Source organism: Jaculus jaculus, chromosome 1 (genome assembly GCF_020740685.1).
Source record: "Jaculus jaculus isolate mJacJac1 chromosome 1, mJacJac1.mat.Y.cur, whole genome shotgun sequence".
NCBI lineage: Eukaryota > Metazoa > Chordata > Mammalia > Rodentia > Dipodidae > Jaculus > Jaculus jaculus.
In genome coordinates this window covers 44,383,562-44,409,720 of record NC_059102.1, presented here as the reverse complement: position 1 = coordinate 44,409,720, position 26,159 = coordinate 44,383,562, and the positions used below count along the sequence as shown (strand labels likewise).

General features: G+C 42.7%; 1 protein-coding gene and 1 long non-coding RNA gene across 6 annotated transcripts in view; one reads left to right on the top strand and one right to left on the bottom strand.

The window, feature by feature from the left end:
- Nucleotides 1-1,888: 1,888 nt before the first annotated feature.
- Nucleotides 1,889-15,465, bottom strand: LOC123456032. The gene is made up of 2 exons (XR_006634284.1): nucleotides 15,404-15,465; nucleotides 1,889-2,602 (listed from the first exon to the last, which is right to left on the bottom strand). It is a non-coding gene; the product is annotated as an uncharacterized LOC123456032 (long non-coding RNA).
- Nucleotides 15,466-20,520: 5,055 nt separating this feature from the next.
- The window catches only part of Hectd2 (HECT domain E3 ubiquitin protein ligase 2), a 67,353-nt gene continuing 61,714 nt past the window's right edge, over nucleotides 20,521-26,159 (top strand). For 3 of the 5 annotated variants that reach the window (XM_004653210.3, XM_045134183.1, XR_006633484.1), the window contains exon 1: nucleotides 21,560-21,691. In XM_004653210.3, the coding sequence (XP_004653267.1) occupies nucleotides 21,560-21,691 (132 nt within the window). Of the gene's footprint in view, nucleotides 20,614-20,661; nucleotides 20,690-21,559; nucleotides 21,692-26,159 lie in introns of those variants that run through there. The other 2 variants (XM_045134178.1, XM_045134169.1) reach the window with 2 other exon arrangements.

Below are 26,159 nucleotides of genomic sequence, written 5' to 3'. Positions count from 1 at the left end.
TTTGCCTTGCTGCTATTAAGCCTCCAGGATATTGTCTCCCTACACTCTTTCCTCCCTCTGCCATTATGAGAAACTAGCCCAGTTCCACCCTTCAGAATCTCAAAGCTACATGCAGCTTGGTTTCTGAATTCAATTATAGTTTCCTATTTATAAGTATTTGATTTTTAATTAAGCTTTTTGAGTACAACATATTATCCCATTCTCTATATATCGAAGCCCAGTCTATCCTAATTGTTTAAGTAAATATTCACTTACTTTTTTCTTTCATTTCTTTCTTTTTCATTTATCTCAATTTGATCTTTAATTTTGTGAACTTTAGAATTATGTTACACCTGTCTATGATGTTTTGCCTACTGTTTCATGTTTATACTTTGCTGTACTGGGAAGTCTATGACATTTTGGAGTATAGATGTCAAAATGTATTGTTTTTGCTGTCTCCTATTCCATTCAATCCAGAGGTGCAGGTGAATAGACAGCAGTGATAAGGCATAGATTATGAGAAAAGAGGGGGGGTCACTGAGTACATTGGATTCACTAAAGAATGAGGTCACTAATGACAATCTCAAGAACAGTGCTACTAGTCACTTTCCTCCTTGCTGTGACAAAAGGGTCTTAAGGAAGGTAGGGTTTATTTTGGCTCAGTTTGAGGTTACAGTCCATAATAGTGGTGAAGTCATGGCAACAGGAGCATGGGGCAGCTGGTTACATTGTTTACACAGTCAGAAAGCAGAGAAAGGTGAATGGTGGTGTTCAGCTCACTTTCTCTTTTTTCTTCAGTCAAGGACCTCAGTCTGTAGCCATCTACATGTACCATCTTACACATAGGGTGTGTCTTCCCATCTCAACTCAACCTAGAAACTCCCTCACAGAGGTTTGTTTCTTAAGTAATTCTAGATCATGTCAAGTTTACAATCAATATTAACCATCACAGAGGGTAAGTCTTATAGATGTCTCCAGGGGAATCTGGATGGCTAAGGTTGAGGGTGTCAGCAAGGCTAGTTCAAATTTAGAGAAAGAATGAAAGAGGAGAATAGCTACAGAGAAGTGTTGGGCATTGCTAAACACTGGCTGGGAGTGTGAGAAAGCTAGCCTGGGCCGTCGGATCTGGCTGGGGACCTTGGGCTGTGGGGGTTGCAGCCAGCCTTATCGTTGAACCCACTCTGGCACCGGAGATCGTAGTGTGTGCCTCAGCTTCACCCAGAGGAAACAGGACGCAGGCCCTCCCCCATCCCAAAGCACCTGAGCATTCCATAGTCTAAGGTTCTGCCCAGCACAGTTCCTGACCTTGTGGCCAGCTGCCCAAGAGACCCTTATATGGGAGTAAGCAGTCTCCCTACTGCTGTGGCCATCCAATATGTGGCTGAAGTCACGTAGCTTTTCCCGCCACTTCTGCTAGCTCCCTTACAACTTCTCCCTCACAACTTCTGCCTTCCAACACTAGCCAATTAGATAGAAATCCATAAACCTGTGTATCCAATCCCCTTATAGTCTGTAGGTGCCTTCTCAACCTTCCCCAAGTGTTTATACACCCACTCCCCTTTCCAATAAACAAGACAAAGCATGACCCATCAGACTGCCTCCCGGGTGGTTCATTGCCGTCACACTCACCCTGCTCCCCCAACTCCTCCTGCCGGGGACATCAGTGGCCAACAGCCCCCTGGGATAGTGCAGACCCTCAGAGAAAAACTGGGACAAGGCAGAACAGAAGATGTTGGAGCAAGCTTGAAGGAGGACATAAAACCTATATGGTTTGTTTTAGAGCTAGGAAGAGCAGCCAGTATTGAGAGCCTGGAGAGGAGTTTGCCAAAAATAGTGGCTCTCACCTGGATGCGACATCTCCCCTTAGTAGCCCTGACATTTTTAGTTAGTTGGCTGGTTGGTTGGCTGATTGGTTTAAAATCTTTTCATCCTTTATTGGAAACCATGCAAACTATAATACAAATAATACAAGTACAGTAGTAATCTTTATATTAACATCATTAACTTCCTTGCAGACATCCCCGGATGAGGCGTAGTTGGATCACCTCTGTGCTGGCTGGGCTCACTGCTCCTTTTCCCCCCTTCAACTGGGTTGTAAGACAGGAAACAAAATGGCCTCAATGTTTTGTTTTTATTTTTAAATTTCTGAACCTACTTCCCCAATATTTACATGTGTTATGGACATATAAAGCTCTGTCACAAATGAGAACTTGGCTATCCAAAGCACGTAGAGGATTTTAACTTCTACCACCTTCCTCCACTTCTCAATCCCTGGCCTTGCATCACTCACCAGATTCTGGCAGAGAGATAGAAATGCCAGAACCAGACTCAGGAAATCGAAGCAGCATATGTGCAAAATGCCCAAACATCTAGTCCATATTCTGACCAGCTCTTAGAGGATGCTACCTGTTCTTCAGGCCAGCATCTCTCATCTCACTTCTCTGCCCTCAGCATCTCCAGGGCCCCCTGCTGCCTAGAGCAGCTCAGTCCTCATGTTTGACATCCTCCTGGGCCAGCAATTAAGGAGTTTTGGTATCTACTCAGTAGAAATCAGGCATGGGGTGTTGCTAAGTACCACACAATGCACAGGACACCTCTTCTCCAACCAGGAACTTGGCCTTACCTAAAAAGAAGATAAAGAAGAAAGTTATCATAAAACAGACAAGCGAACTAGCAAAAGGAAATATAGAGGGTGTCGACAGACTACAGTTGAGTTTGGAGTGCATGCCTCACAGGGACTGACCAGTGAGTGACCTGCAGGCAATCCCCTACATCTTGCTCACCCTGGGGTTACTGAGTTCCCTTTCCAACTCCCTGTCACCTTCATATTCGTCCCACTCTGCTTCTCCTATACATGTCACAGGCTGTCAGCCCCACCCTTGACTCTAACAGTTTTAGGGTCAAATCTGTATATAGGGGGCAAGGGAGATGGATCAGTGGATTAAGTACTTGTCATGCAGCATAAGGACCTGAGTTGAGATCCTCAGACCCCATTTAAATGACAGCAGTAGGAGTATGCACGTATATTCCTAGTGTTGAACAGGGGGGAACAGGGGCTCCCTGAGGCTCACTGCCTTGCTAGTCTGGTCAAATCAGTGAGTCTAGGTTCAATGAATCAGTGAGATCCAAGTCAACAAAGGAGACCCTGTCTCAAAGAATAAGTTGGAGAGTAACAGAAGAATGCACCCAAAATACCACTTGCCTCCACATGTATGCACACATATATGTATGTGCCCACATACATAAGAACACATGCTTATGCACCCCCCCCCACATACACTCCTGTATATAGACATCAACTGCAATCTCTGTACTTACTTAAAGGGAAGCAGATTGCTTTGCTTTGGCTACTCTTCTGATTTTGAGCCAGATCACTCAACTGTGGTGGGAGGGCAAGATCCTGCCCACCATCCACTCAGAACAGTAAGGAGTATTTCTTCCTCACAGATGAAAGGGAAATAATATTTTAAAATAATGTTTAAGACCTAGGGGGCAAAGCCTAAAGACTTCAAGTGGCCCGAGATCTTAATAAAATAGAATGCCAGGTCCTCTCACAAGGATGAGCCTCTTGAGAGGAGCCTAGCAAACTGCAGAATTGGGGGGTGGGGAAAAAGTCATGGAGAGCAATATTCTAAGGTTGTCAGTGACTCTAGAACCTCCACTGTCACTGGAAGGGTGCCTCCCCAAACGAACAAGGAAAAGAGGAGCTCATGCCGATGTCCCAATTCCAAGGGGACCCAAGTCACAAGCACTGGGGAGTTTCTGCTTGGTCTTTCGAAGTTTCTGCAAGTCTAGTGTATCAAGGACATACATGTGTCAGTAGATTAACCATCATGATGGCAGTTCCACAACTAGTAAGTCAGACAATGGTTTGGACTCTGTGAAATACACTGAAATAGAACAATTGCTTTGAGTCTGCTGCCATAAGGGACCATGGTAATCTACCTGGAAAGATACTGTATGTGGAAAATTACACCTTGTATTTCTCAAAACCCAGGAGGTGGGAGAAGTTCAAAGAAGAATGAGGACTGCAGGCCAGTGTGAGGAACTATGTGTACAAATGTGGAGTTGTTTATTCATTTTGAACGTTTCATTTTTGCCTCTGCAGATGTACAGTGTGAAACCACATGGGGCATAATTGATGTATATTCTGAATCTATCTTACTCATTCCATTGATTGTGATGTTTAATGAAGAAAAGCATAGGAAAGGAGGAAAGAGGATGGAAAATGGGGAAAGTGGCTGCATTGGTAACAAATATCCTGCCTGTTATACTGCGTTGTTTTCTTTTGTTTGTTTATTTGTTTGTTTTTGCTTTTGTTTCCAAGGTAGGGTCTCACTGGCTCAGGCTGACCTGGAATTAACTATGTAGTCTCAGGGTTGCCTTGAACTCACAGCACTCCTCCTACCTTTACCTCCTGAGTGCTGGGATTAAAGGCGTGAACCACCACGCCCGGCTCTTATACTGCATTTTAAGACCTAGCTGCCTTCTTTTCTTTGGGTTAGAACTGTGTGTCTCTGATGCCAAAGTAAATTTATTCCACTCAAGTAAATCTCAATGTGTTAAATCTATTTCAATTCCTAGGAAGTAAAGAATGGGGGGAGGGAGAAAGTGAGAGGGAATCAGTGTATGTAAATTGTTTTTGAAATCTCTTGGATGGTGTTGACACCATTGTTATTTCTCAAGAATAGACCTTTCCTAAGTCACCCACTCATATTTTGAAACTTGCCAGGATTTTAAATAAGTTGATGCTGTTTCAGTGCTAAAATTATTTCTTGGAGGAAGAGTCCTACACATAAAATATTCATACATACCCCAAAAAAGACTATAAAAATGCAGTTGTTTGGTTGTTCATGCCAGTAATCAAGGCTGAGTAATCCATCCTTGCCCAGTTAGAGAGGAAAAATTCTGCTGCGCATGTCATGCTATCACCATGGTGGAGGGGAAGCAGGTTCACACACTGATGCAAGTGTCCTTTCCCTCACAATTGGTGTTGTAATTATGAAAGCTTCATTTTCAGCGATGAAAAAAGAAGCAAATCTAAAACCTCCATATGTGCTGAACAGCTGGAATGCATAGAGGGACTGGGCAAGGGGAGAATGAATAAAGAAATCATATTGTTAGCCAAAGCTGGTTAGCATCAATTATGTTAGTTTCCCACTTTAAAAGGCAGCTTTTGTGGTCTAGAAAATGGATGCATTTCTTTAAGGACAAATGCACTGCAGGAAATATCTGTGCATATGAAAGACACTGACAGCATAATTCCAAAAACAATTATGGCTTCTCTAATTCACACGGGTGATTCAACTAATGATTTAGATTTGTCCTTGGCTGGAACATGGCTGTAATTTTAGAGGGGCAACATTTTAAAGCAGGTTCAGTTGCCCATTTGCTTCACAGTACCAAGTCCAACACATTCATAACAAGAGACCAAAATGTGATGACCTTGAAGATTTATTTGATCACAACTGTGCACTTGGACTGTTAGCATCAGTGGGTTGTGCTTCCTCTTGGAAAAGCGTATTCCTTCCATCCCTTCATTTACCCTGCTTGATTCAGTATATCTGCCCGTTCAATACCCTTCCTTCCCTGTCTAGTAGCACTGATTAGGCTGAGTCGCAGCTGGCTCTTCCCAGGTGGAGACTAGGGCTGGGGCCTCAGGAGGGTGGCAGGTTAGCTTTGACTGTAGTGCTCTGTTAAACACAGTTGACATGCAGTAAACGGTAGATAGTGATGCTAAGGTGTCCTTCCACTTGGGATGCTGGGTGATCCAATGAAATGAGGCATATGATATTGTCACAGATGGCAAGGCCCTTGCTAAGTGTGAGGTAGCACTGGCAAAGTAAAGTACAGTTAAACTGTTTTATTGTACCTTTATTTAAGAGGGAAGGGAAGGATCCTGACTGATTACTTTCTCTGTTCCAGGCATTGTTCATATATTTTCATTAATCTTTCCAGCAATCCCAGAGATAGACATTCATATCTCTTTACAGAAGAGGAAACTGGAGCTCAGAGAGACTGAGACACCTGCCAGTATTGTCAGTGAGTGACACTGATGACAATGTCTGTACCATTAGTTCCTCCACCTTTCTAGTCTGTAACCACACTGTTTGTGAACTGTTTTGTGGCTATAAACGGGAAGTAGGATGACAACATTGGGCCGAGGCACACTGTGAATGTCACATTCTACACCCAGTTGTTACCTGAGCAAAATGTGCATTTCACTAACCACTTTCCTTTACTCGGGCTGCTACTTCATACTAGCGCAATGTGTGTGTGGGCGCGTGTGCGGGCATGTTCAGTGTTCTGCTCAAATGTAATGTGTTTGAAAAGTCCTTCCAGATACACTAGAGAAGAACTGACTATCCTCCCTCAAAGTTCTCTCCCATTTCAAACCTTCTTCTGATCTAGTTTCTCATATTGTGCTGAGGTGCGATGAAGAGTTTGGTAGACTGAGAAAGCAACAAGGGTAGGAACTGTGTCGTCATCATTTTAGTATCTTCAGAACCAATGTCAGTGCTAACCATACCACAGATGCTCCATAAATGTTGACTGCAACTACCTAACAAGAAATACACCTTGCACTTTATAAACTCAAAGTACCACTAGAGGGCAATGCAATCAAAATCACATTAGGTGAATAACAAAAGCAGCTTCAGGAAAGATGGACATTCTTTGTATATTTAACCACAGTTTTTCGTCAATTGTGTATTTAAGTTTGCTGAAATATTCCACCAGTGTAAAAAGGACACTTTAAATAGATTCTTGCCAGAGTGTTGATAAGCCTAAGGATTAAGTCCTACCTTGGAGAAAAGAAACTAGAAACTACCAGTAGTGCTGGAAGCTCTTTATCCCCTGTGCATAGGAAACAGCTATGAATAAATATGTGCTGTGTCCTTAGTAACTTCAAAACGTTCGGTCTTTCATATAATGCCTCATTGTATTTAAGAGAAACCCTGAGGGAGAAGGCAATAAGCATCCAGGAGTCCTGGGAAAACATGAATCAAGTACAACTTCCAGTCTAAGAAGTTTCTATAGACAAATTTCTGGGGCAGGCCTGGGGGTATGGTTCAAAGGTGAGGACTTACCTAGTGCCTACTATATTTGAGAACCTGGATTCAACCCTTAACACAATAACAACAACAAAAGGTTATTTCTAAGGCACTGCAATTCTACACTTGGTTTATATTTTAGGTCACTAATGATAATACTAGAATCCAAAGGGTGGGTTTCTGATGAACCATCTCTTATGTGTGTCATAAATGAGGATCAGAAGAAGTCCACTGAGAGACTACTACCACAATGCCAGGTGACACCACTTGAATAAAGCCTTTTCACGGGAACCTCTCCTGACCCTTCCAGCTCCAAAAATCCTCAGTTTCACTCCCACGAAGTTTGGTTTTTACCTCCCTGATAACACTTCTCACACGGTACCTTGCATTGCTCTAACCTGGATTCATGCTTTAGTGTCCTCCATGGTTTGGGACTCCTGGACGGTCAAGTATATCACCTCATGTTCAGAACCCAAAAAGTGTCTATTAGTATCTTACACATAGTGGGTTTTGGTAGAATTTAGTATTACTTAATGAATCAGGATGGAGTTGAGTTTGTATCAAATTTAACTGAATTTGAAGCCTACTTTTTAAAGTCTGTATGCTTTCTTTCCACACAGCTGATTTAGCAGCAGCACTTAATCAGTTTTAAGCTTGGATGGGTTTTTGTTTTATTAAAGAACTTTCTCTGGTAAACATTTAGAGCTAGTACCATAATCCAGTTCCCTCACCAGTATCTTTGGGGAGGATGGACAAGAATAATATGTTTAAAAAACAAATTAATAACTAATGTCCCTTTTCTTATTTTCCATTGCTCATGAAGTCTGTGTTTTGAATGATTTGGCCAATTTAATTCTATTTGCACAAAGAATTTTACTATAATCTTTCTAATGATTTCAAGCATACATAATTGCCAACAGCTGAATGCTTGTTGTTGTAATGCTGGTGGATATAATTCTACCCCTAATGATTTATTTATTTATTCAATAAAGGTTCACTAAGTGCCTACTGGGAATCAGGCTCTGTTCTTGAAACTGTGAATGGGGTGAACAAAGAAGTCCATGTTGCTGCCCAAATGGTGGCTAAGTCCTAGTGGAGGTACAAACAAAAACACACCGTGGCTTGTCAAGATTAAGTAAGCCTGTGTAGCAGGACTGGTAATATCTGTGTGACTTATTAAGGCTTTCTAAAGTCCTGAAATTGCTTGGCTTTCTCACTATTCTGGTGTCAAGGGACTCCTTTTGCTAAGTGAACCTGTGGACAGAAGCCCTCTAATGTTTCCACTATTTTGAATATTCTGGTCATAATTTTCCTGACTATATTACTTTTCTACTAAGGTGTCAAAACTCAGCACAGATTTAGCAGCTTAAAACAATTTTCATATGTGATCTAACAACTCTATTGGTCAGATGTTCAGGCAGCCTTGGCTGGGTTCTCTGCTTAGAGGGCCACAAGGCTAAGGTAAGGCGTCAGCTGTCTGTGCTCTTCTCCGCATACTCTGGATATACTCTACTTGGAAGATCATTTGAATTGTTGGCAGGATCTGTTTCCTTGAAGTTGTAGGGGTGATGCTCTAATTTCCTGGCTAGGGTCAGGGCCAGGGTCTCTCTCAGCTCTGTGAGGCTGCTGACATTCCTTCTTGGGTGGTCTCCTTCACCTCATGACCAAGGCAGCCATAGCACATGGACCTCACTCCCCTCTCACACTGAGATGCTCTGGCTTCTGTTACATGGAGAAAGCACTACAGTTTTCAGGGCCCATGTGCTTTAATGAGGTATAACTTTACAGTTTTCCTACCTTAAGGTCAACTATGCCATGTACTGTGACACAGCACATAACAGGTTCTGTTAAGAGAGAAGGACATGTTTGGGGACCATTTATAAATTCTACCTCCTTTGCTGACCAGTGGAATTCCTGCCTCAAAAGAAGTTGGTTATTCAAAGACCTTTGTTCCAAGACAGGAAGCTTTCAGACCCATGCCATAGATAAAGGGTTTTAGAGCATTTAAGATTAACTTATTCAAGTATTAAAGTCCCTCAAAAGTTCAAGCTGAGGGCTGGAAAGATGGTTCACCAGTTAAAAGTGTTTGCCACTTAAGTCTCAGGGCCTCTCAGGCTGAAGACAATCAAGTTTGACCCACCAGAACTCACGTATAAGGCTGAGCATAGTCACACACATCTGTAACCCTAGTCCACAGGAGAGGAGAGAGACCTGAGACTTGCTGGGGCTCGCTAAGGGACAGCAGCTCTGGGTGGAGGGAAAGACCCCGTCCTCAGGAAATAAGCAGATAAATAACAACAACAAAAAGACACCCAACATCCCTTTCTCATAGGTCTTTTTTTTATTTAAATAATATGTCATCTTTTTAGGTAGGTAAATTGCCAACAAATACACTGAGCATATTTTAAATAACAATGTAAATTCCAAGGTGCTTGCTTGCAAAGCCTGACAGCCCAGGTTCAATTCCCCAGTGTCCATGTAAAGCAAGACACACAAAGTGGCACATATGTCCTAGATTTGTTTGCAGTGGCAGGGTGCCCTGGTATGCCCATCCCCCCCAAATAAATATAATATTTTTAAAAATACTATTACTGGCTGGGAATGGTGGCAACATGCCTTTAACACTATCACTCAGGAGGCAGAGGTAGGGGGATCACTGTGAGTTCAAGGCCACCCTGAGACTACATAGTGAATTCTGGGTCAGCCTGAGCTAGAGTGAGACCTTACCTCAAAAAAAAGTGCATACATATATATATATATATATATACATATATATATATAATTAGTGAGCTTCTATTTACTGGAATTTTTATAGGATCTCACTATATAGCTCAGGCTACCTTTAATTTGCTAGTAACCCAGGCTGACCTCTCAGTCCTTCTGACCCTGCCTCCCAAGTGCCAGTAGGACAGGCACGTGGTACCATGTTCAGCCAGTGCAATCTTCTAATACTAAGATATGGATTAATAAAGAATACAATTTTCAGGCTGAAGAGATGGCTCAATGTTTATGGCATTAGCCTGCAATGCCTGATGACTTGGGTTTGTTTCCCCAGTACCTACATAAGGCCAGCTGTACAAAGTGGCACATGCATTTGGAATTCATTTGCAGCAGCTAGATGCCCTGGTGCACCTACTCTCCCTCCCTCTGTCTCCATCTCTCTCTGTCTCACTCTGCTTACAAATAAATAAATAATTTTTTTTTTTGGAAAAAGTATACTTCTTGTGTCCATCTTTAACACATTTCAGTGTTATATCAGCAAAATATAGAGATGTTTGAGCTGATAGCTGAAAGGGCAAAATAATAACAATAGTACAATATTTTTTTGCAATAATTTTTTACTCATATGTAGCTGAAAATGAAGTAACTGCTGGTTTTGTTTAAGTTTTCTGGTCTGACTGTTGTCTATTTAAGATGACAGTTCAATTTGCACTAAGTAATGACTACTTAAGACCCATTTTCTCTACTACATAAAAGGCATAAAATTGGTCTCATTTTAGCTGCAATAAAATCAATTCTTATAATGGAAAAGCAGAAAATGTATGATTTTATATTTCAAGAGCATTTATCTTTGGCAGATGTGTTTTAGACAAATGACTTAAGCTGTCAAAATACAATCTATTAAATATGATTTAGCTAAAGTCTTATTAACCTACATATTTTACTTAGAAGTTTGTAAAACTAAGCTTATGAAATAAGTTCTCTCTACTCTGAAAATGAAAGCTGTCCAGATATGTTAAACTAAGTCCACTGCCACCTAAGTCAGAATTGCCTACTTAAAATGAGGATTCCTCGGCCCACCTCAAAGTCACAAAGCCAGCTAGGATTTATTTGGTTGTAAATAGTAACAGTAAAAATGCAAACTTTTTCTAAGAGGACTTAATGAAACAAAGGAGTTCAACTGCTCATTGATGTCATAAAAACATCTACTTTCCTTATTATCTTCCTCTTTGCTCTCAATGGCATCAGCTTTATTCTGAGAATTATATCTTGTTCTCTGAGAACTTCCTTCCTCCACCATACCTTGGAAAAAAGATGGCCAACAAGTATATCAAAAATGCTCAAAATTACCAATCAGAAGGAAAATGAAAACTTAAACCATAGTGAGATATTACCTCGCATCTATCAGAATGACTTTTAACAAAAAACGGTTGGGGGGATGGTTCAGCAGCTAAAGGTGCATGGTTGGGGGGATGGTTCAGCAGCTAAAGGTGCATGCCACCAGCAATAAGTCCTTAGCACAGACACTCCAAAGTTGTCCTCTTACTTCTATATGCACATCATGGCACACATACACATAAATGAATAAATAAATAAAACATTAACAAGAGACAAAATGTAACAAGACAGCAAGCATATAGAGGAAAAAAAAACCCTTAGTATACTTTTGGTGAGAATATAAATTAGCATAGTCACTATGAAAAACAGTATCGAAGTTAGTCAAAAACTTAGAAGTCATATGATCCAGAAATCTAAATTCTAGGTATATATTCAAAGAAAATAAAATCAGTATTGAAGATCTAGATACCTGTACTCCCATGTTCCCAGCAGCATTGCTAAGGTAGGTACATAATCAACCAGTGTCCTTGAACAAATAAAAAAACACAGGCTAAGTGCTTGCCTGTGAAGCCTAAGGACCCCGGTTCGAGGCTTGATTCCCCAGGACCTACGTTAGCCAGACGCATGGGGGGTGGGGGAGGAATGCATCTGGAGTTTGTTTGCAGTGGCTGGAAGCCCTGGTGCGCCCATTCTTTCCCTCTCTCTGTCTCTCTCTCTCTCTCCCTCCCTACTTCTGTCTGTTGCTCTCAAATAACTAAATAAAAATAAACAAAAAAATTTAAAAAACACACATATTCAGCCTTTAAAAGAAGTAAGTTTTATCATTTTGGAGAATATAGATTTTTAATGATCTTGGAGGACACTGCGCTATATGAAATATGCTAAACTCAAAAAGACATTGTATGATCCTCATTTGTATGTGGACTCTAAAACTACCAAACTCATTAGGCAGAAAGTGGGGTGGCAGTTGCCATAGGTGGGGGATGGGGAGATGTTCGTTAAAGGGGATAAACTTTAAGTTATGCAGAAGGAATTATGCCTTAGTCCATTTTGTGCTTCTGTGATATAAAGCCACAGACTAAATCATTTCTAAAGAATATAGAAAGAAAAAACTTGCTGACTTGTAATTCTGGAAGCTGAGAAGTCCAAGATCAAAACATGGGCACCTGGTCTTCTTGCTGTAACATCCCATGACAGAAAGCAAAAGGGAAGACAGAGAAGGAGATGGAAAAAGGAAGCCATTATAAGAAGCAAAATCCCACAATAACAGTATTCATCCATTCAAGAAGGCAGAGCCCATGTGAGCCCTAATCATCTCTTAAAGATCCCTCCCCTAATTTTTTTCATATTATTTATTTATTGGAGAGAGAGGAGTAGATAGATTGAGAGAGAGAATGGGCATGCCAGAGCCTCTAGCCACTGCAATTGAACTCCAGATGCTCCGCCACCTTGTGTATCTGGCTTATGTGGGTACTTGGGAATCAAACCTGGGTTCTTAGGCTTCACAAGCACCTTAACCACTAAGCAATCTCTCCAGACCCCTCTTGATGTTTTTAAGTGATGATTAAGTTTCTGACACATGAATTTCAGGGGTTCACTTGCAAACTATAAGTCAATAAGTTCTAGAGATCTAATGTAAAATATGGGAAATACTGCTGTTTACTTCTTGAACGCCCATCTATCACACACTGCCTGGAGTGTGCTATGGAGCAAACCTGGAGTGTGCTATTGAGGCAACTTGGTTAGCTCAAAATACACAAAACAAGATCTGTTCTCAAAATTTTCTAAGACAGTAGATCTTAAATGTTCTCACCACCTACACTACAAAGTAAAATTATGTGAGGTGATAGATGCTAATCAACCTGATTGTGATAATAGTTTCAAAATGTGTATTTATACATATATATCATGTTCTCATAAATGACACATGTGTGTATCAAAACACCATAATATGCACCTTAAATCTATGTAGCTATTTTGTAACTGCCAGGTACATATCAATAAATTATACTTCAATCAAATGGAGAAGTAAGAAGACAAATTTGGGGTGAAATGATCTAAGTGGGGTCAGGCAAGAGGAGTTGGAGAAAGGCTAATTAAAATGTAAGATGTTAAGGATAAGCCATATGGAAACATACTTCTTCACTAGCTAAAATGTTTGTTTTTCTAAAAATAAAAAGAGGGCTGGAGAGATTGCTTAGCAGTTAAGGTACTTGCCTGAAAAGCAAAAGGACCCAGATCTGATTCCCCAGGACCCACATAAGCCAGATACACAAGGGGGTGCATGTGTCTGGAGTTTATTTGTAGCAGCTAGAGGCCCTGAAGCACCCATTCTCTCTCTTAAAATAAATAAATAAATAAATAATTTTTAAAAAAGAAAATGTGGGCAGAAGTACCCTGTTGGGATGGATCATGCTATACCCAGAAGCCATGGATTGTTACAAAGAATTTAAGTACCAGGGGGTGGGATAACTTCCAGTGAGCTGTTGGCCAGGGAAGTCCCTAATGCCCCCCAAAACATTACTGGCTATTGCCAAAACTCTTGGTCGCTCACTAGAACTAGATAGTTAAGATCCTATTTCTTGGGCTATAGGTCACTGGGAAATCAAGTTAGAGCTGAGCTAGAAGCCTCCTCCACGTTGACTAGCTGTCAGGATGCCAGAATGACCTCTGCAGCCTGTTGGCAAAGAAATGTCATCAGCAGTCTTAACCAGCAGTGGACCCTGAAAGCTTCATGGCTGGATAGTCAGAACAAACGTGACAGCTGGTGCAATGGTGGCATGTCTGTTAATGAGGGAAACCAACTGCCCTCTGATTGGATTTGATGCTTGTTCTACAAGATGTAATTCATACCTGCTAATGAAAACCTAATTAAGATTCTTCTATGACTAGGAAGGTCATAAGCCCAATAGGGGAAACTGCTACTATTCTCTGGCTAAATGGATATATTATGCCCACCAATTATCCTCTAAATACTTATGTTTATGCCTATATATTAATGTCACTTTCACTTTTGGTTAGAGAAGTTTTCAGATGGTGGTGACAATTGGAGAAGACTCAAAACTCACCAAAGTGCTGAGAAGAAATGATCTGGTATATTTAGCACTGAGACACCTCCATCACACCCTTCAAGGCTCAGGGACTATTGAGGAAGAGGTGGTGGATAGAAGATAAGAGCCAAAGGAAAGGAGGAGTGCTTTGCAATAGTGCCTTCCAAACACAAAGTGGCTGTGGTATTATGACATCATAGGGTTGGCACTACCTGCACAAGACCTCCATAATATGAGGGAAAAAAATGATGACATTAAAGTAGAAGATATACCAGTTGGAAAGAAGAAAAGGATTCAGTAGAGGGGACATCTGCAAGGGGAAAAGGGAGGTGGTGGGAGAAAATTATGTCCATGGTATATTGTCAATATGTAAGAAAGCTGTCAATAAAAAGTTTTAAAAAGACAAATCTGAACAAGCATTGTACTCAATGTGATTCCTCAATTCCCCATGTATAAAATGGAAATTAATCTCTTCAGCAACACTAAAAATAGCTTTCTGAGAATACATATGCCAGTCTAGTAAAAGTGTTTAGCATTCTGGTACCCAGTAATGTCCATTAAGTTAATTTGGTTAAAATGCACCATAGTTCATAAAGCCTTTGTGTATGTTTTTCTCATTTTCTCCACAAGCCCCTCTCAAAGGTAAGGAAACTAACTCAAAATGATTTTGCCAAAGACACAAAACTAGTTAAAAATTCAGAGACAGACTAAAGTCAATTTTCAAGGCTCATAATTTTCTTTCCAGCAAGTGGAGTTAAAGTATATTAACATCTTTTCTAACTCTGAAGAAGTAGGTTCAGCTTTTGTAAAGGTTTTACCTTTCCTGAACCATTTAAGATAGAATTAAACTTAAGACTTACTTGATTAGGGACATGTCCTAAAATGACAGGTTAAATTAAAAAAAAGTTTAACTGTCTGGTTTGGGAATGAATTAAGAAAAAAACATGGGTTTATGGAGGGGGCACATGAAACTAAAAGATGTTTAGCTGCAAATGAAAGAAAAAAATCTAAATTAATATTGATTGAAACAGGAGGGAATTTTGTTTTTTGTTTTTGTTTTTCTAGGTAGGGTCTCACTCTAACTCAGGCTGACCTGGAATTCACTATGTAGTCTCAGGGTGACTTCGAACTTTCTGTGATCCCCCTACCTCTGCCTCCCAAGTGCTGGGATTGAAAGTATACACTACCATGCCTAGCTAGGAGGGAATTTTTTTTCTGTTTTTAGACAGGATCTCATTCTATCTCAGGCTGTCCCAAACTCACATAGATCAGGTTGGCCTTGAACTCATGGTGATACACCTGTCTCAGTCTCCTGTTGCAGTCCAGTTCACATTGCTGGTAGAAATCACACAACCAAGAGCAGCTTCTGGAAAAAAGAGATTTATTTTGGCTTACAGGCTCAAGGGGAAGCTCCACAATGGCAGGGGAAAACGATGGCATGAGCAGAGAGTGGACATCACCCCCTGGCCAACATAAGGTAGACCACAGCATCAGGAGGGTGTGCCAAACACTGGCATGGGGAAACTGGCTATAAAGCCCTTAAGCCCGCCCCCAACAATACACTCCCTCCAGGAGGCATTAATTCCCAAATATCCATCAGCTGGGGAGCTAGCATTCAGAACACCTAAGTTTATGGAGGACACCTGAATCAAACCACCACATTCCACCCCTGCCCCCATAAACTGATATCCGTACATGATGTAAAATACAATGCATTCAGTCTGACTTTAAAAGTCCCCTAGTTTTTATCAATCCCAATGATGTTCATACATCCCCACAGTCCAAGATCTTTTAACTGAGCCATAATACCAAAAAATAACTTCAAAAAACCCATAATGGCACAGAATAAATATTCACACTGCAAAAGATGGCATTGGGCATAGCAAAGAAACATTCAACTAATACCAGATTTAAAACAACCAAGGCAAACATCAAACTCTGTAGCTTCAAGTCCAGCAACTCTAGCCAGTGACAAATCTTCAAGTCTGATAATTCTAACCAGCAACAAGTCTCTGGCATTCCAATTCCGCCCCTCCAGCTAGGCTACTCACAGTCCTGGAAAACTTCATCGGAGCTCGCAGCTCCTCGGCAGCCATCTCATGGTCCCGGCATCTCCACTGGGTCTCCACTGCAATCCACGGTTCATCCTCATGGCCCCATGGGGTCTCTATGCAGGCAACCAGCAAACCCACTTCACACTGCCCATGGCCATTTCCAAAACCCAAGACCATGTTGCAAACTCAATGACCCTCTTTCCAGCATTTCTTATACTCCACGATGCCAGGTGGGGTGCCAATTTGTTAATCCAGGGGGAATAAAGCAGACTTTGAAGGACAGGACACTCCTTGAGCACTCAGGCCCCTTCAAAAGTGTCTATATTCTTCTTGTTGCCCCAGCCAGGTCAGCTAGCCCAGTCTCAAAGGTTGTAATCTCTCAGTTGCAGCTGAATGGGCAAGAGTTCACCCAAAGACTTTTCTTTCTGTGCCATATCCCTCTGCTCACACCAGTTCATTTCTATGCAAAGCAACCCTGCACAACTTCTCAGGACACAGGCATTACAGCAAGCTTTTCATACAAACTGCTAGCCCAGTCCAGGCAAAGCTCTTTCTCACCCTCATAAGCCAAACCTCTCAGTCCATAGTTTTTACTGCATTCAGGTCTTGCAGCTCAAACCAGAATAGTCCATCAAACTGTACTTACAGCACTGCAAGGCATCTCTTAGGCCAAAGTTTCAAATCCTCCCACATTCCTCTTGAAAATCAGCTCCAAAAGGCCAAAGCCACAGTCAGGTGTCTAGCAGCAACCCCACTCCCAGTACCACTTTACTGTTGCAGTCCAGTTCGCATTGCTGGTAGAAATCACCCAACCAAGAGCAGCTTCTGGGAAAAAGAAATTTATTTTGGCTTACAGGCTCGAGAGGAAGCTCCACGATGGCAGGGGAAAATGACGGCATGAGCAGAGGGTGGACATCACCCCCTGGACAACATAAGGTAGACCACAGCATTAGGAGGGTGTGCCAAACACTGGCATGGGGAAACTAGCTATAAAGCCCTTAAGCCCACCCCCAACAATACACTCCCTCCAGGAGGCATTAATTCCCAAATATCCATCAGCTGGGGAGCTAGCATTCAGAACACCTAAGTTTATGGGGGACACCTGAATCAAACCACCACATCTCCTAAGTGCTTAGATTACAGGCATAAGCTATCATGTCCTGTTTTGTTTTTGACTGGCCAAACAAGAAATCCAAATATAAGCAAAGCTGCTATAACAGTTCTATCATTTCAGGAATGTTCCACATTCCTTTTAAAGATTGCAGCACCATATCCAAATATTATATTCTCATTTCACACAAAACATAGCAACAAATGCTTTTCCTAAAACACTTCTCATTGGCCAGAATTATATCCAGAAAAGAAGCCACTTTTAACTGGGTATGTTGCCATTCCAAATTAAATCAGTTCTCTACCAAGACAAAAAAAAAAAAAAGCATGAATTACAATGGCTGCCATTTTGATTTGTTTAGAATTTTCAGCTTCCTTAGATCACAGTTTTTTTTACAGGAAAATTTCACATGTAGTTCTATAAAGCTAGTTTTTCGAGAAAAACCCTTTGATCAGGTATATGGAATATATACACACACATTCTATTCCTTTGGAAGTGTCTAAAGAGACCATTAAAAATCAAGTTCAAAAACGTGTATCGCTGAGAGTTATGTTTTTAGGTTAGATCATTTCTCCATGACATTAGGCAAAGATAAGGTATATCCAAATGTAACTTGTTTCGCCCTTAAATGCATACTCCTTGAGAACAATATTTAAAATAAAACACATCAAAAAAAGAGGCTAGCTTTGTAGACTTATCAGAGCTCTTTTAAGTCTGTCCTCATTATATTGATGAAGGTTGGCTTGCATATACTCTGAAGAATATGGTTAAGAATGAAGCTCATTTATTTAGGTAGGTTACTACTGATTTGGAGGTGTTCTTTTGTAGTTGAGAGCTGACCTGGAGTTGTTTAATGATGGCCACTGGTCATGGGTGGGTATTCAAATATAAACAAAATGACTCCCATCCAAGTACTAACCAGGCCTGACCCTACTTGACTTCTGAAATCATATATGATTGGGCCCATTCAATTTAAGTGCACAAAGCCACATAATTTGTGACTTTCTATAGGGCAGTACTGATGTGGAACATTTCCATGACAGAAAGTTCTGTTGGTACCATAGCTCTGTAAGACCGAGAATTTGAAGGAGCAATACCAGTGCTGGGTGTGGAGGGATACACCTTCAATCCTAGTGTTTGGGAGGCACAGGTAGAAAGGTCACCATAAGTCTGGTCTGTTTAGTAGAGTTCTGTGCCAGCCTAAGGGGGTACTACGGGGCCAAATCACCGGTAGGAGTGTAGTGTGTGGTCATCACTTATTTTCTCATTCTGGAGATTGCAGCAAAGCCCATTGCAAAATGCATTAAGGAATCATCAATTTATTCTCAGCTTGTCAAGCTGCCTCATCAACACATCCTGGGTATTCTTGATAACACTCCTGGTTGGGTGCAGTAGGCGGGGGTTTGAGGAGCAATTTGATGAGGTATTTCCTGTCTGTTCTATGGCTTTATCAGTGGGACAAATAACTAAGATGCAATGTAAGAGGGGAATAGGGAATATGAGGTGAGCATGTACAATATGTTCTAGCAGCAGAAAGAAAAATGATTAAGACATTGTGGGGGGACAAAAGCATTTTTTTTTTCATTTTGTTTGCTTGTTGTTGTTTTGCAAAGAATTCAGGTGAGTGCCAGACCAGGGGATTCATATTCTTATTGTAAAGGCTTTGAAAGACTACTGATTTTTTTTTTTTAAATCACAAGATTGGCAAATGTTGTCCCCACTAGGCCGGCAGAAGCTCCTCTGTGACACAGGAGTGTTTTTCATTCGCATTATGTTCCCCCAAAGGCATCACTCTCCCAGGAGCCCCCCACACCCACCTCTAGTCCCCATCTGGAACGCCTATAAAAGATTAATTGGACCCGGGCATGGTGACACATGCGTTTAATCCCAGCACTCAGGTGGTAGAGGTAGGAGGATTGACGAGAGTTGGAGGCCACCCTGCAACAACATAGTGAATTCCAGGTAAGCCAGGGCTACAGTAAAACCCTACCTCAAAAAAAAAAAAAAAAAAAAAAAGAAGCTGATGATGATGATGAATTGGGTGATAAATCAAAAGCAATATACTTACCAAGAAGTGAAAACAAATGCTAATGGATTACTTACTTTTTGATGTGGAACTCATAGGTTTCAATTGGGTTATCTACTCTGGTGCAGTAGGCGAAATTAACGTTTCTGATTTGCTTTGTTTTGCCAATATTTAAGTATTTTGTTCGATTGAATGTGACATGTACACACTTTAATTTCATCTCACACATGAAAAGTGGAAGCATAAGGCATGTAATCCATCTGGTTTTTGACCCAAGTATTTTTATAGCAAAGCACTAAACCTAGTTGTAGATAATGGGAAAACATTCTCCTCCCTAGTATCTGTTCTGTCAACCAGGACTCAGCAGCACAGGGCATCTTGAGTTGGGTTTAAAATAAAGGCTTCATTTTATAACATTTGAGTTGTCGTTTTACCAATGATTAACATGCTGACCTGCTACATGTAGAAAATAACGGCCTGTCCCTCTGCATGGGATGTGTTTTTAGAGGCTTCCTAAGAAAGAAAGAGTGTCCGAAAAAAGAGTTCAGGGGGAGAAAGGAATGGAAAAGGAAGATACTCCATACTCATGTCCACATATATCACTTGCCATTTGGTAAAAATATAATTAGTACTGAAATACATTTTGCTGACTTTCTACTTATTTCATATCTCTTACAAATTAACAAGAAACGATGTGGTGACAGCAACTATACTAAAACTAGAATGCCTTTCCAGAAAAAAGCCAAAATTTATGAATTTCAAAGCAGTACAGGATAGTAACTATCCTCTTCACCTTGCTTGTCTTAGAGCTGCTTGTTACAAGACCCAGGTTTGAAAATATACATCTCTATCTCTTGAGAAACTGCAACTCGTCTTTAGTTCTAGTCGTAACTCTGAATTATATAAAATGGCAACACTCCCCCTGTCACCTTTGTTTTAGAAATATGTGTTTACTTAGATTTGGATCTGAGTATCCGTTGGATTCGAAAATTTTACTTCCCCACGAGTGAAATAATGAAACCTCGCTTAAAAATCCGAAAACCTAGAAATGCTCTATTTTAGAAAGTGGTACAGGGAATTCTTACTTCCTGCCTTCTCTTCAATCAGCAGGTGTCTGTCTCTGCGGCTCCAGGAGCGTGATAAAAGGAGGGGGCGATGAGAAAGGAAACTGTCTGCGTAGTTCGGCGGAGGAGGTGGGGGTTATTTTAACATCATAAGGAAAATCTCCTCAGTCTCCCATATTTTATTATGATCAGCTATTAAGGATTACTCAGTAGTTTGGGTACGTCCCTCTGTAACTTATAAACGGAAGGCAACCAGGCCTAGAAGGGAGCGCAGGGATGGGGGAAGAGTACCAGGTAGGCGCGCGCGGACGCCGAGGGGCCGACGTGGAGAGCGCGGCCGGGCCGTGCTGCCCTGTGGTGTGTGCAAGGGGTCCTGGTCACGCCCGCCCCCGGCCCAGGCATTTCCTCGGTGGCCAGTCGCTGAGAGAGGAGAAAGAAGAGAGGGGCTGGCTGTCGAGGATGCTCCGGGAAGGCGGACCCGCAGGGGGAGGCCGCTCAGGGCGCGCTCGGGACCAAAGGCCGCCCGCCGACACTCACCGGGCCCGGGGCTGCCAGGGACGGGAGGGAAGCTGCGGCTCGTCCCGGTCCTCCCGGTCCTCCCGATGCCAGCGTGCGACCCGCCGCAGGCCTTGTCGCCCTCCCTCCCTCCCCCACACCCCGACTCCAGGCCCAGCCGCGAGACCCCGCCGCGGGGTCCCCTTCTGCGCGCCTCACACGACAGTAGGCAAGCAACATGGCGACCGGGCATCCCCGTGGCGCCTCCGTCCGTCCCATCCCCCCCAACGCCCCACCACCTCAAGTTCTTTGGGTTGACTAAAGGGGTTGCGGTCGCGGCCTGAGGGAACCCGCGGGAGAGGCGCGTGGCCGATCGGGCGGGGCGCGCGGCCCGGCGTCGGGCGCGCGCGGCAGGGGGGGAGAGCGCGCAGCGGGGTGCGCGGCCCGGCGTCGGGCGCGCGCGGCGGGGGAGAGCGCGCGGGCGGGCAGAACGGCCGGGCGCGCGCGCGCGGGCTCGCGGGCGGGGGCGGAGCGGCGGCGGCGGTTGGGAGCCGCGGCCCAGAGCCCTCTCGCGGCCGCCGCGGCAGCAGCGCCAGCCCCCGGCAGGCAGCAGCAGTCCGGCCGCCGCCGCCGCCGCCGCCGCCTCGCGCCTCCGCCGCCCGGCCCGACATGAGTGAGGCGGCTCGGGATCCTTCGCCCGCCGCGCCGCCGGCGGTGGCGGCGGCCACCTCCGAAGAGAAGAAGGGGAAGGAGCCGGAGCGCGACAAGCTGCCGCCCATCGTGACAGCCGGCGCGGCCGCGGTAGGTGCGGGGAGAGGGGCCGCGGACGCCCCGACGGCGGCGGGCGGGCGGGAGGAGGAGGGACGGCGGCCAGGAGAGCAGCGTCGAGGCCCGCGTCGGCTCGGGGTCCTCGCGGGAGGTTGTGCCTCGTGGACGGCCCCGGAGCCCGGGCGAGCTGCGCCTTCCCGGCTTGGGCAAGGGGGCGGCGGATGGGGGCCGCCCCGGCGCGCGGCGACCTGCGCGCGGAGGAGCGTGGACGCGGGGCGGACGGGAGCGGCGCTCGCCCGGAGGCGTCTACCTGGCCGCGAGGCGCGGACGTAGCGCTCCTTGTCCGGCTCGTCCGGTCCCTCCCGTCTCCCCTCCGAGTGGCACAGGCTCCCAGGCGACTTTCCATGTAATTGTGGCTGCTCTGTTGCTTGTCAGGGTGGTGGGAGGTGGATGTGTCGATGACTGTTTCATTTTTTTTTTATGGTGCAGACATGTGACTTCAGGGAACGAGGGGCTTTGGACCTTCTTCTCAAAACTCAAGTTTCTCTAAGCTTGACAGGGATAATTTCCCAGCTGGATTTCGGAAGGCTTACTTGGAAGGCGCTCTCAGCCACCAAGACTGCATACTGCCAAATGATGTCATGGGACATCTCCTCCCTCTTTTTCCCTATTTGTATTGATGGTTGTGATTCTGCTCTGGAACACAGTTTTTTTAAAAATGAGTGTTCGATTTTGAGGTTTGTCTTAGACATAATATTTAAACACCTTTTGAGAGTTTGCTTTGATACACTTAGAGTTTATGAATTGTTATGCAGCGGTACATGACAAAATAGCAAAAAATAAAGAATATTATACATTTTTTAAGATCTTTCTTTTTTTTTTTTCCCCAGGTAAGGTCTCGCTCTAGCCCAGGCTGACCTGAAATTCACTGTGTAGTCTCAGGGTAGCCTGGTACTCATGGCGATCCTCCCACCTCTGCCTCCCAGAGTGCTGGGATTAAAGGTGTGCGCCACCACGTCCGTCAAAATTTGTTTTTATTTATTTATTTATTAGAGGCGGGGGGGAGAGAAAGAGGGAGAGGGAGAATGGGCGCGCCAGGACCTCTAGCCATTGCAAACGAACTCCAGACACATGTGCCACTATGTGAGTCTGGCTTATGTGGGTCCTGGAGAATAGGACCTGGGTCCTTAAGCATCACAGGCATACACCTTAACTGCTAAGCCAACTCTCCAGCCCACATTTTTTATTCTTATTTGCAGTTAGTTTCTTAAAACTTCCCTGTTACATGACTAAGAACTTACTAAAATAGCTCACTCTTCTTTAAAGTATTGGAATAATGTTTTGGTTTTATAAATTTTCAAGAATGTCTAAAGTCTGTGGTAACTGGAAATTGTGAAAACAACTCCTTTACATTGTCAGTGAAGTGAATTGTAGACAGTAATGGGATGCATTTAAAAGTATAACCACAATTGATTGGTGAATAAGAGCTGTGGTTAGGAATTAACTTGAAAAATACTTCGAAGGAATTTGTCACCCAAATGCTAGTAGCCCTGGTTCCTGCTGTTAGTGCCTTAGAGGTTAGAACTTATTATTCATAATTCACAAGTAGTATTCCAACAGTTCATTTCTAAGGTGGCTGTTTAAAACAATAAGCAAATCTGCTTACAATAACATAGATACTAATGGTTTAGTCTCAAGCCTTGCAGTTCCCCCAAACCCATGCATCTCAGTATTACCTCAGTGTGAATGCAGGTCTAGCATCTCTTATCTGAAGCTCATAAGGCATTTGGAATGTCAAGGATTTTAAAAAATTTTTATGAAAATAACTAAGTACATATACTGTATGTAATGAGTACAATGTGAAGCCCTGACCAGTTTCATGAATACTTAGAACTGCAGAAAATGCATTGCTAAATAGGGTAAGATCAGACTGTGATTGCTGCATGTCATCTCAAGTCATGTTCTTGTTTTTGCTGTTACATGAGTTGCCAAAACATTCATTTCAGGATATTGGGATTGTAAATAAAGAATTATAGACACAAAAGACCAAAATTCTTTGAAAAGATATTGGAATAGAAGAAGATGAATAGAAAAACTGAGATTCCTAACTTTAGAGTAGTGGCTTATAAGATCTTTCATCATTAGTACTATTGTTGATTTAAAAAAAAAAAAAAAAACTGTGTGTGTGTAAAGGACATTCACCGAGCTGGAATTCTGGTTGAACATAGCAAAAAGCTCAAGATAATTTGTGTTTGGTTCTTCCATGAAGCAAGACAAGAAAGCCATGACTGAGTTCACCACTGGGATGGGGAAGACCTTGTGTGGGGTGAGATGGTCTTTATGTAATATAGTGACAGAGAAAGTTTGTTGCCTTTTTGTTTTTCTGACTCCTTGTGGACTACAGAGAACTCCTGGAGCTGCTTAGTATCCTGCTTTCCATCAGTAACTTTTTTGAGCCATTCCAGTGATTGTTAGGTTTTGTCAACATTAATAGCTCTGTCTTTACTTGAGTTTATGACTCAATTCAAGTGGCTCTTTAGTAGTGTATTTTTTAATAGTCTATCTTGTTTATGACAGTGTAGAAGCAAGTGACAGATCACTAAGATAAATAAGAAGCCAGATCATACTAATGCTAAGGAAAGTTGAACAGTTAAGCTGTATCCTAGAGGCTTTGAGAGGTGCCGAGATGGGTTGGAGGGTGTTAGAGAGTGCAGCTGTCCAGTGATTTATCTAAAATTACCTAAGTATACATGCAGTCCATTTCTAACCTAAAGAATCCTAACACAATGGTCTCAGACAGGACTCACCACTGACTTACTTTGGTGGCATGGTAAGGTCCCAACACACACCTCTCACCCTAGAGCACAAAGTGGTTTTCAACTTTTGCTGCACAGCAGAATCACCTGGGAGATTATTAAGATGTCTTTATCCAGGCCCGAATATAGACTCTTTTAATCAGAACTTTGAGAATGAAGCTTGGCATCTTTTTTCATTCCTTTATGTATCTAAGATTGAAAATTGATGTTGTGCATGCTATGCAAAGCCCAGGGAGCTGTATTTTTAAACTCCCATCCCAAGTAGACTTAGTTCATAGAACAGCATTTAGTAGGACTGATTAAAGATATGGGTTAAATGAATTAGCTACACAGATACCAGGTATAGTGAGGAATTAAAAGGAGAGAGACCCTGGAAGCTACAAGTAGAGCGCTCAGAGAACTTTAGGGTTTCAGATTTGGCTTTGCCACTGGAGAGAGAGTGTAAGTCCAGACTTGGGGAGAATAAAGAATATGAAGTAGTTGTGCACATGTGAAGGTCTGATGATGGGAGTATTACATTTACTAATGTTGACTGGTCAGTGGGGAGAAGAATATTATAAATTGGTTGCTGATTTAATGCAAACATTCAACAGAAGTGATAAAAAGGAGAAAATGCTAAAAGGGGGGTGCAGAATTAACAGTGGCAAGTGAGGACAAGTTTGACTACTTACTTCATTATACATAGTCAGATGAACAGGAAGGGAAAATTTGCCATGGGATAGGCTACCAAGAAATAAAATGGGTTCTAGATTTTATGTAGATCAGGTTGATAAATAAAAATGGAAAAGGTCAGTTTGGAATGTTTTTATATGTGTACATGTGGTGGTTGGGGGGGGCTGAAGACAAAACCTAGGGCTTTGGGTGCATCCACTCTACCACTGAGCTACATCCCCAACCCTAGTTTAGAACTTGAGGGGATGTTCGCCTACAAAGACATTGGGAAATGTGTCAAGTAGGTAGAAGATGAGAAGAGTTTAAGGAAAAACATAGGTATCTGTGGATTTGATAGGAAATCTGTAATAAGAATGAGAAGTTTGTATAAAACATATAAATAGGTTGATAGAGCCCCTAGGCCAAAATGTAACTACTAATTATTGAACATCTATTATGTTTAGCTTTGCACTAAATGCTGCAGAAAACACACAGACAAGGTTTAACAAAAAGGTTCCTGCCTCAGGGGATCAGTGCTAATGCATAAAAAGCAAAGCAGTATGCAAAAGCCACCATAAGCTACAGAAACAGTGTGCATTATAACAGATCAGTGTGTGCAGAACTGTGAAGAAAGGCCTTGAAGTAAAGGTAATTATTTAAGCTGGCTGGCCATTGAAGGATGATAGGATTTGGATAAGCAAAAGAAAGTGGGCAAAGTAATCAGTGGGTAAAACAACATGAGCAAGCCTTAATGGGAAAAAAATTCGGGAGTAATAAAGTGAGACCAATGGAAGCATGCTGGGAACTTGTAGGAGGTAAGATTGCATGGAGGTCTGAACCAGCTCACGGGGCACAGAAATTTGGACATTTCCCCCTTGTGGTTAACAGGAAGTGACTGGAATTCCTTGACTAGAACAACACGCTGTTGGTGTAGTTGATGGTAGGGCATGTTAAAATGGAGGAGGCAGGAGGAATAACGTGGAAGGAGGAGCTTTGCTATCCCTGCTTGAGGGGATGAGTACATCCATTGGAGC